The sequence below is a fragment of the Mustelus asterias genome, chromosome 17, assembly GCF_964213995.1.
Source record: "Mustelus asterias chromosome 17, sMusAst1.hap1.1, whole genome shotgun sequence".
Taxonomy (NCBI): domain Eukaryota; kingdom Metazoa; phylum Chordata; class Chondrichthyes; order Carcharhiniformes; family Triakidae; genus Mustelus; species Mustelus asterias.
Genome location: NC_135817.1, coordinates 14,048,316 through 14,065,085, shown reverse-complemented (window position 1 = coordinate 14,065,085; position 16,770 = coordinate 14,048,316). Strand labels below are relative to the sequence as shown.

General features: G+C 45.5%; 1 protein-coding gene across 1 annotated transcript in view; it reads right to left on the bottom strand.

The window, feature by feature from the left end:
• The window catches only part of LOC144506253 (pleckstrin homology-like domain family B member 2), a 193,067-nt gene that overhangs the window by 26,437 nt on the left and 149,860 nt on the right, over positions 1–16,770 (bottom strand). The window contains exon 9 of the mRNA XM_078232114.1: positions 997–1,140. Within this exon, the coding sequence (XP_078088240.1) occupies positions 997–1,140 (144 nt within the window). The remainder of the gene's footprint in view (positions 1–996; positions 1,141–16,770) is intronic.

The window sequence follows — 16,770 nt, the reverse complement described above, 5'->3', positions numbered from 1 at the left end:
TCTTTGCATGAAGATGTGTTTCCTAACTTCATTCCTGGGAGGTTTGGCTTTAATTTTTGGAACCCACCCTAGTCCCAGACTGCCCAGATAATTGAAAGAATGTCTCTATCTATCGCTTCTCTTCCCCTGATAAACCTTGATCAAATCAGCCTTAACCTTCTGAATTCCAGGGAATATAAACTTAGTTTGTTTTCTTTCGCTTTGTAATTTAACCATTGCAGCCTGGCATCATTCTCAACGTTCACTGTGTCTTTCCTAGGTGAGTGTCCAGAAGTAGTCACAGTAACTCCAGGTGTAGTGGTTTAGGGCTTTTTGTGCTTGAAGAATGACCACTAGCTCTTGTATTCCAGTCCTCAGGAATTAAACACCAACATTCCAATAGCCTTCGTGATCATTTTCTGTGCCTGTCTGTGATGTTTTAATGATCTATATCTTTGGTCCCTCAAACTATCCTGGGACATTGACAGTCTCTCACTGTTCAGCATTCAGAGTTCCCTGTCTGTCCGCTTTCAGACAAAAGTGGATGACTTTTGTGGGGGCGGCACTGCTGCCACACAACGCCCGGAACCTGGGTTCAGTTCCGACCTTAGGTCACTGTCTGTGTGGAGTTTGTACATTCTCCCCGTGTCTGCGTGGGTTTCCTATGGGTGCTCTGGTTTCTCCCACTGTCCAAAGATGTGCGGGTTAGGTGGATTGGCCATGTTAAATTGAGCCTAGTGTCAGGGGATTAGCAGGGTAAATGTGTGGGGTTACGGAAATAGAGCCTGGTGGGATTGTGGCCAGTACAGACACGAATGGCCTCTTTCTGCATTGTAGGGATTCTATGACTTCACATTTGTGCACATGGAATTGAATTTGCGACAGTTGCAATTTGCGACAAAAATCTGCTGAAACCACTGTCCCTCCCCAAGCTAGGAAAATCATCCCCCCTCCCACACTATTCACTTCCCCTCCCCACTTTCCATGCTCCCCCACCCCCCACTATTCATGCACTACCTCTTGTGAAGACTCCTCCATTTGATTATCCAGCTCTTTGATTTTCCGGTTAATCTCCTCCACATTATTGAGGATGAACATACATTCTTCTTCCAGCTGAGAAATTCTCTCTGTCGTCTTCTTCTCGACCAATTCTTTCTCCTCCTGAAAATCAAACATCAAATTGTTTCATTGAGGATCACTTGTTTCAGTTGACTTCAAATGAGATAGCTGCAAATGGACTCGGAAACAAGATTGTGCCAAAAATTCCCAATGTTCACTGTTCCCGAATTCCCGGCCTGTGCGTTCAGGGGGAGTTTGGTTTTCATTTGCACCCACTCACCCGGCCACCATAACAAAGTGATAAAGTGCATAAATCTTTGTGTCGAGCATCTTAGGGGGTGATTTTCCTGCCCGTTAAACATGGGCTCACATCCTGTTGTAGCTGGAATCTCTCGCGAGAGGGTCACAAAGGGATTTGTGATGGGGAGGTCTCAGATGGGGGTCTGCTTCCCGTAGGGGGTTGAAGTCGACCATGGGGAGGGGGCTGATGCCCCAAAGAGCTGATGCCAGTCATTAGGGGAGGGTCAGATGCCTGTGATGATGGGGGAGGGTGTCTTTAATGCAGTTTTGAATGCAATTTTTGAAAACTGCATTAAACACTCCCTCCCCCATCATCGCCCTTTGGAAAGGGTGCCCCGATCTCTCTGGGGACAGGCTTGCCAGAGACTTCAATCCCCCAATACCCTCCATACAATGAGGATACAAAACATGCCCCCCTGCTGTAAAACGGCAAAGTGTGGGAAGATCTGGATGTTTCTCTGCATACCGGTTTTCAGTCAGATCCTAACACCTTGCCACTGTTTCGGGAAAATTTCACATATAGCCAAAACCTGGTTTGAAATTTTCAAGACACTTTTGGTAAGTTAGTACCGGCTCGCTTTGTAGTCACAAGGTTCAGGATTCAAGTCCCACTCCAGGACTTAAGCACAAAGCCAGGCTGACACTCCAGTGCAGACCTGAGGGGGTCCCAGCCTCATGAAGGAGATATTAAACTGAGGCCTCATCCACCATCTCAGTTGGGCACTGGATATCCCACTATCTGGCACTCTGAAGACAATCGGGGGAGACCACCCCAATGTCCTTGTCAATCCCTCACTAAAACCGATCTCCCAGTCTTCATCAGATCATCTTGCTGCCTTTGGAACTTACTGTGCACTACTTCCATAGAATCATAACATTGCAGAAGGACGCTGTTTGGCCCATTAAGCCTGCAACAACAACCCCAACCCGAAGTATTGATCCTGCTAATCCCCCTGACAGTAATGATCAATTTATCATGGCCATTCCACCTAACCTGCACATCTAATGGACTGTGGGTGGAAACTAGAGCACCCGGAGGAAACCCATGCAGACATCGGGAGGACATGAAAACTCCACACGTCAACCAAGGCCGGAATTGAACCCGGGTCCCTGCTGCTGTGAGGCAGCAGTGCTAGCCACTGTGCCACCGTGCACCCCACTTGGCTGTTGCGTTCCTTCCTTACAAACAGTGACTACACTTCAAAAGGAATTCATTGGCTATTAATGGTATTGGGACATGGGAGCGCTGTGCAGTCAGAGGGTCAGTACCGAGGGAGCGCTACACTGTCAGAGGGTCAGTACTGAGGGAGCGCTGCACTGTCAGAGGGTCAGTACTGAGGGAGCGCTGCACTGTCAGAGAGTCAGTACTGAGGGAGCGCTGCACTGTCAGAGGGTCAGTACTGAGGGAGTGCTGCACTGTCAGAGGGTCAGTACTGAGGGAGCGCTGCACTGTCAGAGGGTCAGTACTGAGGGAGTGCTGCACTGTCAGAGGGTCAGTACTGAGGGAGCGCTGCACTGTCAGAGGGTCAGTACTGAGGGAGCGCTGTACTGTCAGAGGGTCAGTACTGAGGGAGTGCTGCACTGTCAGAAGATCAGTACTGAGGAAGAGCTGCCAGTCTGTATTGAGGGAGTGCTGCACTGTCAGAGGGACAGTAATGAGGGAGTGCTGCGCTGTCAGACGACCAGTACTGAGGGAGCGCTGCACTGTCAGAGCGCCAGCACTGAGGGAGTGCTGCACTGTCAGAGGGACAGTACTGAGGGAGCGCTGCACTGTCAGAGGGACAGTACTGAGGGAGTGCTGCACTGTCAGAGGACAAGTACTGAGGAAGTGTCGCACTGCCAGAGGACCAGTACTGAGGGAGTGCCGCAGTGTAAGAGGGTCCGTACTGAGGGAGCACTGCACTGTCAGAAGATGCGTACTGAGGGAGTGCCGCACTGTCAGAAGAACAGTACTGAGGAAGAGCTGCACTATCTGAGGAGCAGTACTGAGGGAGCGCTGCACTGTCAGAGGGTCAGTACTGAGGGAGCGCTGCACTGTCAGAGGGTCAGTGCTGAGGGAGTGCTGCACTGTCAGAGAACAAGTACTGAGGGAGTGCCACACTGTCAGAGAGTCAGCACTGACAGAGTGTTGCACTGTCAGAGGGTCAGCACTAAGGGAGAGCTGCACTTTCAGAGCAGCAGTACTGAGGGAGTGCTGCACTGTAAGAGGGTCCGTACTGAGGGAGCGCCGCACTGTCAGAAGATCAGTACTGAGGAAGAGCTGCACTATCTGAGGAGCAGTACTGAGGGAGTGCTGCACTGTCAGAGGGTCAGTACTGAGGGAGTGCTGCACTGTCAGAGGGTCAGCACTGAGGGAGTGTTGCACTGTTAGGGTGTCAGTACTGAGGGAGTGCTGCACTGTCAGAGGACAAGTACTGAGGGAGTGCCGCACTGCCAGAGGACCAGTACTGAGGGAGTGCTGCACTGTCAGAGGTCAGTACTGAGGAAGCGCTGCACTGTCAGAAGATCAGTACTGAGGGAGTGCCGCACTGTAAGAGAGTCAGCACTGACAGAGTGTTGCACTTTCAGAGCAGCAGTACTGAGGGAGCGCTGCACTGTCAAAGGACCAGTACTGAGGGAGTGCCACACTGTAAGAGGTTCGTACTGAGGGAGTGCCGCACTGTAAGAGAGTCTGTACTGAGGGAGCGCCGCACTGTCAGAAGATCAGTACTGAGGAAGAGCTGCACTATCTGAGGGAGTGCCTCACTGTCAGAGGGTCAGTGCTGCACTTTCAAAGGACCAGTACTGAGGGAGTGCTGCACTGTCAGAGGGACAGTACTGAGGGAGTGCTGCACTATCAGAGGGTCAGCACTGAGGGAGTGCTGCACTGTCAGAGGGACAGTACTGAGGGAGTGCTGCACTGTCAGAGGGACAGTACTGAGGGAGTGCTGCACTATCAGAGGGTCAGCACTGAGGGAGTGCTGCACTGTAATACTTTCTGATCTCTCCATTCACTGTGTACAGTAATTCTATCCGCTCTCCCCATTCACTGTGTAGAGTAATTCTATCTGATCTCTCAATTCACGGTGTACAGTAATTGTATCCGATCTCCCCATTCAGTGTGTACACTAATTGTATCTGATCTCTCCATTCACCGTGTAATTTCAGTTGGTCTCTCCATTTACTCTGTACAGGAATTCTATCTGATCTCTCTGTGTACAGGAATTCTATCTGATCTCTCTGTGTGCAGGAATTCTATCTGATCTCTCTGTGTACAGGAATTCTATCTGATCTCTGTGTACAGGAATTCTATCTGATCTCTCTGTGTACAGGAATTCTATCTGATCTCTCTGTGTACAGGAATTCTATCTGATCTCTCTGTGTACAGGAATTCTATCTGATCTCTCTGTGTACAGGAATTCTATCTGATCTCTCTGTGTACAGGAATTCTATCTGATCTCTCTGTGTACAGGAATTCTATCTGATCTCTCTGTGTGCAGGAATTCTATCTGATCTCTCTGTGTACAGGAATTCTATCTGATCTCTGTGTACAGGAATTCTATCTGATCTCTCTGTGTACAGGAATTCTATCTGATCTCTCTGTGTACAGGAATTCTATCTGATCTCTCTGTGTACAGGAATTCTATCTGATCTCTCTGTGTGCAGGAATTCTATCTGATCTCTCTGTGTGCAGGAATTCTATGCAATACCCGCATTCACTGTGTGGACAGGAATTTCATCTTACCTTCCCATTGACTGTGTGTACAGTATTTCGATCTGATCTCCCCATTCAGTGTGTGTACAGTAATTCTATCTGATCTCTCCATTTACTGCTTGTACACTAAATCTATCTGATCCCTCCATACACAGTGTACAGGAATTCTGCCTGAACTCTTCATTCACTCTGTACAGTAATTCTATCTGATCCCCCCTTTCAAGTGTACAGGAATTCTATCTGATCTCTGTGTGCAGGAATTCTATGCAATACCCCCATTCACTGTGTGTACAGGAATTTCATCTTATCTCCCCATTTACTGCGTGTGCAGTATTTTGATCTGATCTCCCCATTCGGTATGTGTACAGTAATTCTGTCTGATCTCTCCATTCACTGTGTGTACAGTAATTCTATCTGATCTCTCCAGTCACTGTGTGTACAGTAATTCTATCTGATCTCTCCATTCACTGTGTGTACAGTAATTCTATCTGATTCCTCCATACACAGTGTACAGGAATTCTGTCTGATCTGATCTCTCCATTTACTGTCCATTTACTGTGTACAGTAATTCTATCTGATCTCTCCACTCACTGTGAATACATATTCTATCTGATCTCTGTATTCACTGTGTGTACAGTAATTCTCAGATCTCTTCATTCACTGTTTACAGTAATTCCGTCTAATTTCTCAAATCTGTGTACAGTAATTATCTGATCTCTCCATCAACTGTGTACAGTAATTCTGTCTGATCTCTCATTCACTGTGTAGTCATTCTATCTGAACTCTCCATTCATTGTGTATACAAATTCTATCTGATCTCTGTATTCACTGTGTGTACAGTAATTCTGATGTGGAGATGCCGGCGTTGGACTGGGGTAAACACAGTAAGAAGTTTAACAACACCAGGTTAAAGTCCAACAGGTTTATTTGGTAGCAAAAGCCACACAAGCTTTCGGAGCTGCAAGCCCCTTCTTCAGGTGAGTGGGAATTCTGTTCACAAACAGAGCATATAAAGACACAAACTCAATTTACATGAATAATGGTTGGAATGCGAATACTTACAACTAATCAAGTCTTTAAGAAACAAAACAATGTGAGTGGAGAGAGCATCAAGACAGGCTAAAAAGATATGTATTGTCTCCAGACAAGACAGCCAGTGAAACTCTGTGGGGGTTACAAATAGTGTGCCATGAACCCAATATGAACCGGGATATTGGGTTCATGGCACACTATTTGTAACTCCCACAGTTGCGTGGACCTGCAGAGTTTCACTGGCTGTCTTGTCTGGAGACAATACACATCTTTTTAGCCTGTCTTGATGCTCTCTCCACTCACATTGTTTTGTTTCTTAAAGACTTGATTAGTTGTAAGTATTCGCATTCCAACCATTATTCATGTAAATTGAGTTTGTGTCTTTATATGCTCTGTTTGTGAACAGAATTCCCACTCACCTGAAGAAGGGGCTTGCAGCTCCGAAAGCTTGTGTGGCTTTTGCTACCAAATAAACCTGTTGGACTTTAACCTGGTGTTGTTAAACCTCTTACTGTACAGTAATTGTCAGATCTCTTCACTCACTTTGTACAGTAATTCAATCCGATCTCTCCATTCACTGTGTGTACACTAACTCTATCTGATCTCTCCATCATTGTGTATTGTAATTCTATCTGATCACTCCGTTTGCTGTGTGTACAGTAATTCTGTCTGATCTCTCCACTCGCTGTATGCAGTGATTCTATCTGATCTCTCCATTCACTGTGTGTACAGTAATTTCAGTTGATCTCTCTATTACTTTTGCAGTAATTTTATCTGTCTCTCCATTGTGTGTACAGTAATTCCATTTTATCCCTCCATTCACTGTGTTTACAGTAATTCTATCTCTTCTCGCCATTCACTGTGTACTGTGATTCTATCTGACTTCCCCATTCACTGTGTGTACAGTAATTTCAGTTGATCTCTCCATTCACCGCTTGCAATAATTCTGTCTCTCCATTCACTGTGTACACTAATTCTATCTGTCTCTCCTTTCCGTGTACAGTAATTCCATCCAATTTCTCCATTCACCGTGTGCAGTAATTCAATCCGATCTCTCCCTTCATTGTGTACAACAATTTCATCTGATCTCTCCTTTCACAGTGTACAGTAATTCTATCTGATCTCTCCAATGTGTGTGTGCAGTAATTCAATCTGTCTAAGTTTGGCGGCACGGTAGCACAGTGGTTAGCACGGCTGCTTCACAGCTCCAGGGACCTGGGTTCGATTCCCGGCTTGCGGAGTTTGCACATTCTCCCCGTGTCTGCGTGGGTTTCCTCCGGGTGCTCCGGTTTCCTCCCACAGTCCAAAGATGTGCAGGTTAGGTTGATTGGCTAAGCTAAATTGCCCCTTAGTGTCCCGGGATGCGTAGATTAGAGGGATTAGTGGGTAAATATGGGGGTTAGAGGGATTAGCAGGTAAATATGTAGGGATATGGGGATAGGGCCTGGGTGGGATTATTGTCGGTGCAGACTCGATGGGCCAAATGGCCTCTTTCTGCACTGTAGGGGTTCTATGGTATGGTTTGCAGATGACACCAAGATTGGTGGCATAGTGGACAGTGAAGAAGGTTATCTCGGATTGCAGCGGGATCTTGATCAATTGGGCCAGTGGGGTGACGAATGGCAGTTGGAGTTTAATTTGGATAAATGTGAGGTGATGCATTTTGGTAGATTGAACCAGGGCAGGACTTACTCAGTTAATGGTAGGGCGTTGGGGAGAGTTACAGAGCAAAGAGATCTAGGGGTACAGGTTCATAGTTCCTTGAAAGTGGAGTCACAGGTGGACAGAGTGGTGAAGAAGGCGTTCAGCATGCTTGGTTTCATTGGTCAGAACATTGAATACAGGAGTTGGGACGTCTTGTTGAAGTTGTACAAGATATTGGTAAGGCCACACTTGGAATATTGTGTACAGTTCTGGTCACCCGATTATAGAAAGGATATTATTAAACTAGAAAGAGTGCAGAAAATATTTACTAGGACGCGACCGGAACTTGAAAGTTTGAGTTAAAAGGAGCGGCTGGATAGACTGGGACTTTTATCTCTGGAGCGTAGAAGGCTGAGGGGTGATCTTATAGAGGTCTATAAAATAATGAGGGGCATAGATCAGCTTGATAGTCAATATCTTTTCCCAAAGATAGGGGAGTCTAAAACTAAAGGGCATAGATTGAAGGTGAGAGGGGAGAGATACAAAGGTGTCCAAAGAGGCAATTTTTTCACACAGAGGGTGGTAAGTGTCTGGAACAAGCTGGCAGAGGTAGTAGTAGAGGAGGGAACAATTTTGTCTTTTAAAAAGCATTTAGATAGTTACATGGGTAAGATGGGTATAGAGGGACATGGGCTAAATTCGAGCAATTGGGATTAGCTTAGGGGTTTTTAAAAAAGGCGGCATGGACAAGTTGGGCCGAGGGGCCTGTTTCCACGCTATAAGCCTCTATGACTCTATCATAACAAATGTCTCCTCACCTCCATCCTAAATGGTCTACCCTGAATCTTCAGACTGTGACCACAATTGGGAGTATCCTCTCAATCCACTGTGTGTACAGTAATTCTATCCGATCACTCCATTCACTGTGTTTACAGTAATTCTATCTGAGCTCTCCATTCACTCTGTACAGTAATTCTATCTGAGCTCTCCATTCACTGTGTGTACAATAACTATATCTGAGGTCCCCATTCACTGTGTACAGTAATTTTGATTTCTCCATTCACTATGTGCAGTAATTCTATCTGATCTCCCCAGTCACTGTGTGTACAATAATTCTATCTGATGTCCCCATTCACTCTGTACAGTAATTCCACCTGATCTGTCCATTCACTGTGCATAATAATTCTCTGACCTCTCCATTAACTGTGTACAGTAATTCTATCTGATCTCTCCATTGACTGTATACATATTCTGTCAGATCTCTGTATTCACTGTGTACAGTAATTCTATCCGATCTCTCCATTCACTGTGCGTACAGAAATTGTATTTGATCTCTCCATTCACTGTGTACAGTAGTACTATTCGAAACATAGAAACCCTACAGTTCAGAAAGAGGCCATTCGGCCCATCACGTCTGCACCGACCACAATCCCACCCAGGCCCTACCCCCATATTCCTACATATTTTACCCGCTAATCCCTCTAATCTACGTATCCCAGTACACTAAGGGGCAATTTTAGCATGGCCAATCAACCTAACCCGCACATCTTTGGACTGTGGGAGGAAACCGGAGCACCCGGAGGAAACCCACGCAGACACGAGGAGAATGTGCAAACTCCACACAGACAGTGACCCAAGCCAGGAATCGAACCCAGGTCCCTGGAGCTGTGAAGCAGCAGTGCTAACCACTGTGCTACCGTGCCGCCCCACAGTATTTGATCTCTCTATTCACTGTGTACAGTAAATCTTTCTGATCTCTCCATTCAGTGTGAACAGGAATTCCACCTGATAGGCAAAAGAGGTGGGGGAGTGGCACTGTTGATCAGAGATAGTGTCACGGCTGCAGAAAAGATGGACACCATGGAGGGATTGTCTACGGAGTCTCTGTGGTGGAGGTGAGGAACAGGAAGGGGTCAATAACTTTACTGGGTGTTTTCTATAGGCCGCCCAATAGTAACAGGGATGTTGAGGAGCAGATAGGGAAACAGATCCTGGAAAGGTGTAATAATAACAGAGTTGTCGTGATGGGAGATTTTAATTTCCCAAATATTGATTGGAATCTCCCTAGAGTAAGGGGTGTAGATGGGGAGGAATTTGTTAGGTGTGTTCAGGAGGGTTTCTTGACACAGTATGCCTACAAGAGGAGAGGCTGTACTTGATTTGGTATTGGGAAATGAACCTGGGCAGGTGTCAGATCTCTCAGTGGGAGACCATTTTGGAGATAGTGATCATAATTCTATCTCCTTTACAATAGCATTGGAGAGAGATAGGATCAGACAAGTTAGAAAAGTGTTTAATTGGAGTAAGGGGAATTATGAAGCTATCAGGCAGGAAATTGGAGGTTTTCTCAGGGAAATGTACAGAAGAAATGTGGAAAATTATCAGGGAATATTTGTCTGGAGTTCTGCATAGCAACGTTCCAATGAGACAGGGAAGTTATGGTAGGTTACAGGAACCATGGTGTACAAAGGCTGTAATGAATCTAGTCAAGAAGAAAAGAAAAGCTTACAAAAGGTTCAGGGAGCTAGGTAATGTTAGAGATCTTGAAGAGTATACGGCTAATAGGAAGGATCTTAAGAAGGAAATTAGGAGAGCCAGAAGGGGTCATGAGAAGGCCTTGGCAGGCAGGATTAAGGAAAACCCCAAGGCATTCTACAAGTATGTGAAGAGCAAGAGGATAAGACGTGAAAGAATAGGACCTATCAAGTGTGACAGTGGGAAAGTTTGTATGGAACCGGAAGAAATAGCAGAGGTACTTAATGAATACTTTACTTCAGTATTCACTATGGAAAAGGATCTTGGTGGTTGTAGTGCAGACTTGCAGCGGACTGAAAAGCTTGAGCATGTAGATATTAAGAAAGAGGATGTTTTGGAGCTTTTGAAAAGCATCGAGTTAGATAAGTCACCGGGACGGATGAGATGTACCCCAGGCTACTGTGAGAGGCGAGGGAGGAGATTGCTGAGCCTCTGGTGATGATCTTTGCATCATCAATGGAGATGGGAGAGGTTCCGGAGGATTGCGGGTGTTGTTCCTTTATTCAAGAAAGGGAGTAGAGATAGCCCTGGAAATTATAGACCAGTGAGTCTAACCTCAGTGGTTGGTAAGTTGATGGAGAAGATCCTGAGAGGCAGGATTTATGAACATTTGGGGAGGTATAATATGATTAAGAATAGTCAGCATGGCTTTGTCAAAGGCAGATCATGCCTTACGAGCCTGGTTGAATTTTCTGAGGATGTGACTAAACACATTGATGAAGGAAGAGCAGTAGATGTAGTATATATGGACTTAAGCAAGGCATTTGATAAGGTGCCCCATGCAAGGCTTATTGAGAAAGTGAGGGGGCATGGGATCCAAGGGGACATTGCTTTGTGGATCCAGAACTGGCTTGCCCACAGAAGGCAAATAGTGGTTATAGATGGGTCATATTCTGCATGGAGGTCAGTCACCAGTGGAGTGCCTCAGGGATCTGTCTGGGACCCTTACTCTTTGTGATTTTTATAAATGACCTGAATGAGGAAGTGGAGGGATGGGTTGGTAAGTTTGCTGATGACACAAAGGTTGGAGGTGTTGTGGATAGTGTGGAGGGATGTCAGAAGTTGCAGCGAGACATTGATAGGATGCAAGACTGGGCGGAGAAGTGGCAGATGGAGTTCAACCCAGATAAGTGTGAGGTGGTTCATTTTGGCAGGTCAAATAGGATGGCCGAATATAATATTAATGGTCGGACTCTTGGCAGAGTGGAAGATCAGAAGGATCTTGGGGTCCGAGTTCATAGGACGCTCAAAGCAGCTGTGCAGGTTGAGGCTGTGGTTAAGAAGGCGTATGGTGTACTGGCCTTCATCAATCGAGGAATTGAGTTTAGGAGTCGTGAGATAATGTTGCGGCTATATAAGACCCTGGTCAAACCACACTTGGAGTACTGTGCTCAGTTCTGGTCGCCTCATTACAGGAAGGATGTGGAAGTCATAGAAAGGGTGCAGAGGAAATTTACAAGGATGTTGCCTGGGTTGGGGAGCATGCCTTATGAGGATAGGCTGAGTGAGCTCGGCCTTTTCTCCTTGGAGAGACGAAGGATGAGGGGTGACCTGATAGAGGTGTATAAGATGTTGAGAGGTATTGATCGAGTGGATAGTCAGAGGCTTTTTCCCAGGGCTGAAATGGTTGCCACAAGAGGACACAGGTTTAAGGTGCTGGGGAGTAGGTACAGAGGAGATGTCAGGGGTAAGTTTTTCACTCAGAGGGTGGTGGGTGCGTGGAATGGGCTGCCAGCAACGGTGGTGGAGGTGGATTCGATAGGGTCTTTTAAGAGACTTTTAGATAAGTACATGGAACTTAGTAAGATAGAGGGTTATAGGTAAGCCTAGTAATCGCTACGGTAGGGGTCATGTTTGGCACAACTTTGCGGGCTGAAGGGCCTGTATTGTGCTGTAGTTTTTCTATGTTCTAGAAACATAGAAACACAAACTCCATGGCCTGGGCCTTGGCACCTCCCTCTGCGACTGGATCCTGAACTTCCTAACTCACAGACCACAATCAGTAAGGATAGGCAACAACTCCTCCTCCACAATCATCCTCAACACCGGTGCCCTACAAGGCTGTGTTCTCAGCCCTCTACTATACTCCTTATACACCTATGACTGTGCGGCCAAATTCCTCTCCAATTTGATTTTCAAGTTTGCTGACGACACCACCGTAGTGGGTCGGATCTCAAACAATGACGAGACAGAGTACAGGAATGAGATAGAGAATCTGGTGAACTGGTGCGGGAACAATAATCTCTCCCTCAATGTCAACAAAACAAAGGAGATTGTCATCAACTTCAGGAAGCGTAAAGGAGAACATGCCCCTGTCTACATCAACGGGATGAAGTAGAAAGGGTCGAGAGCTTCAAGTGTTTAGGTGTCCAGATCACCAACAACCTGTCCTGGTCCCCCCACGCCGACACTATAGTTAAGAAAGCCCACCAACGCCTCTACTTTCTCAGAAGACAAAGGAAATTTGACATGTCAGCTACGACTCTCACCAACCTTTACAGGTGCACCATAGAGAGCATTCTTTTTGGTTGCAGCACAGCTTGGTATGGCTCCTGCTCTGCCCAAAACCGCAAAAGATCGTTAATGTAGCCCAATCCATCACGCAAACCAGCCTCCCATCCACTGACTCTGATTAAACTTCCCGCTGCCTCGGGAAAGCAGCCAGCATAATTAAGGACCCCACACATCCCAGACATTCTCTCTTCCACCTTCTTCCATTGGGAAAAAGGTACAAAAGTCTGAGGTCATGTACCAACCGAGTCAAGAACAGCTTCTTCCCTGCTGTTGTCAGACTTTTGAATGGACTTAGTTTGCATTAAGTTGATCTTTCGCTAGACCCTAACTATGACTGTAACACTACATTCTGCACTCTCTCGTTTCCTTCTCTAAGAAAGGTATGCTTTGTCGGTATCGTGCGCAGGAAACAATACTTTTCATTATATGTTAATACATGTGACAATAATAAACCAAATCAAATCAAAAAGAAGATAGGAGCAGGAGGAGGCCATTTGGCCCTTCGATCCTGCTCCACCATTCATTATGACCATGGCTGACCATCCAACTCAATAGCCTAATTCTGCCTTTTTCCAATAACCTTGGATCCCATTCGCCCCAAGTGCTATATCCAGCCACCTCTGAAATACATTCGATGTTTTGGCATCAATGACTTCTTATGGTAATGAGTTCCATAGGCTTACCGCTCTCTGGGGGAACAAATCTCTCCTCGCCTCCATCCTAAATGGTCTACCCTGAATCCTCAGACTGTGACCCCTGGTTCTGGACTCCCCCACCATTGGGAATATCCTCCCAATCTCTCAATTCACTATGTGTACTGTAATTCTATCCAATCTCTCCATTCACTGTGTACAGTAATTCTATTTGATCTCTCCACTCTGTGGGAACAGTAATTCGATCTGATCTCTCCATTCACTGTGTGCAGTAATTCTACCCAATCACTCCATTCAGTGTACAGAAATTCTATCTGATCTCCCCATTCCCAGTGTGTACAGTAATTCCATCTGATCTCTCCATTCACTTTACAGTAACTCTATTCGATTTCTCCATTCCCAGTGTGTACAGTAATTCCATCTGATCTCTCCATTCACTGTATGTAAGGAATTCTATCTGATAGAAACACAGATGATAGCAGGAGGAGGCCTGTAGAGGCTCCTTCAGGCCTGCTCCGCCATTCATTACGATAATGGCTGATCATCCAACTCAATAGCCTAATTCAGTTTTTTCCCCATAACCTTTGATCCCAATCTCTCAATTCACTGTGTGTACACTAATTCTATCCAATCTCTCCATTCATTGTGTGTGCAGTAATTCTAACTAATCTCTCTATTTAATTCTATCCATGTCTCCCTTCACTGTGTACTGTAATTTAACCTGATCTCTCCATTCAGTGTACAGTAATTCTGTCTCTTCATTTACTGTGTACTGTAATTCAATCCAAACTCTCCATTCACTGGGTACAGTAATTTTATCTGATCTCTCCATTCACTGTGTACAAGAATTCTATTGGATTTCTCCATTCGCTGTGTACACTAATTCTATCTGATATCTCCATTCACTGTGTGTAATGTAATTCAATCTGATCTTTCGATTCACTGTGTACACTACTTGTCTGATTTCTTCATTCACTGTGTACAGTAATTCCACCTGATCTCTCCATTCCATGTACCGTAATTCTATCTGATCTCTCCATTCACCGTGTACCGTAATTCTATCTGATCTCTCCAATCACTGTGTGCAGTAATTGTATTTGATCCCTTTCTGAATCTCATTTGATGCTGCTTCTTTGCCCTTCTTAGGGCCCACTTTCTCTCTGCTGTATCTCTGACACTTTGCTGTGTGGTTTCTTGATAGGTGCAGACAGTAAAGCAGAGTGTGCTGAGCAGGGCTTCTGTATCACAGCCTGGGGGTGACACATATTCTCAGCAAGTGTTCCTCCTGACAGGCTGTGGAACAGTCACCATCACGCACCTTGTCACAATTTCCCTCTTCCCCACAGGAAATTCCCCCTGGTGCCCCCTGATATGCACGTGTCCTTGCACTGCACAACCCATTCAAGTCTGGCACATTTTTAACAACATCTGCCCCAAACTCCTTTTCCTGTTTTCATTCCCGTGACTTGAACCATTGAGTTTCTCACTGACTCCATTAGAAAACTGCACATCTCTTGTGAAAGGAGCAATGCTGAGTTACTGACTCCACCAGCTCCTCCGCAGCAGTGAGGAATATCACAGTGATTATAAAACAACACCCAGGATCGAGCTGATGTGGAAATCTCACCGGACTGTGTCATGCTCCTTCCTTTTTTAAGACAATATGAATGGCTACAGCTGTCAGCACTGAATCATCTGCGTCATGTCACACTTGTCCAGCCCACAGACAGAGTGCTCCAGATGCTGTTCCCTGACCATGCTGTATCATATTTTAGCTTGTTTTAGATCCACTACAATTCCATTCTTCCTTCCGGACTGCATATCTTTCTGAGTATGGTATCAATACACAAATATCTCAGCTATCCACACAATGGCATATTTGCTGCTTTTAGGGAGGAAGTGTAAATAATAGGAAGATGGAGAGACAATATAAAACAAAGGGTCCAATTAGAAAGAGGCCAAGGGCCAGTCATTCCTGGGGTATATGCGCACAAATCAGTGAAGGTGGTAGGACAGGGGGTGGCTATATGATAGATACAAAACTGGTTAGCAGACAGGAAACAAATAGTGGGAACAAATGGGTCTTTTTCCAAATGGCAGGCAGTGACTAATGCGGCACTGCAGGGATCAGTGTTGGGACTTCAGCCATTCATAATATGTATTAATTATTTATTTGAGGGAACTAAATGTACTATCTCCAAATTTGCAGATGTCACAAAGCTGGATGGGAGGGTGAGCTGCGAGAAGGACGTAGAAATGCTTCAGTGTGATTTGGACAAGCTGAGTAAGTGGGCAAATTAATGCAGATGCAGTAGAATGTGGATAAAAGTGAGGTTATCCACTTTGGTAGCAAAACCGAGAAGGCAGATTACTATCTGAATGGCCATATATTAAGAGAGGGGAATGTGCAACGAGACCTGGGTGCCCTCATGCACCAGTCACGGAAGGTAAGCATGCAGGTGCAGCAGGCAGTAAAAAAGGCAAATGGTGCTTTGGCCTTAATACGGAGAGGATTGGAGTACAGGAGCAGGGATATCTTACCGCAATTATACAGGGCCTTAGTTTAGGTTTAAGTTTAAGTTAAGTTTAAATTTTAAATTTATTTATTAGTGTCACAAGTAAGCTTACATTAACACTGCAATGAAGTTACTGTGAAAATCCCCTAGTCGCCACACTCTGGCGCCTGTTCGGGTACACTGAGAGAGAACTGAGAGCATGGCCAATGCATCTAACCAGCACGTCTCTCGGACTGTGGGAGGAAACCGGAACATCTGGAGGAAACCCATGCAGACACGAGGAGAACGTGCAGAGGCCACACAGACATGAGGCCACACCTGGAATATTGTGTGCAGTTTTGGTCTCCTTATTGGAGAAAGGATGTTCTTGCTCGAGAGGGAGTACAGAGAAGGTTTACCAGACTGATTCCTGGGATGACAGGACTGACATATGAGGAGAGAATAAATTGGTTAGATATATTCGCTGGAGTTCAGAACAACTAACCAATCAGTGCCACTCACCTGCTCTTTCCCAATAGCCTTGTAAATCTCTCCTTTATTAGAACAAGTTATCAAATTCCCTTTTTGAAAGTTTCTCATAAAACTGCTCCCACCTCCATTTCAAACATAACTGTCTGAATAAAAACATTCTCATTTCCTCACTTCTCTGAAAGTCTCCCCCCATTGGTTGCTGACCTTCTAGCCAATGAAAACCGTTTCTCCCTAATCCCTCAGCATTTTAAACGCTTCCACTCAACGTCCCCTTCATTGCAATGTTGTTCTTATTAAATTTCTCTTTGCTCGAGGAGAACAACCTTCATTTCTCCGCATAACTTTCTTCTCCGGTGACAAGGAAAGACTTGCA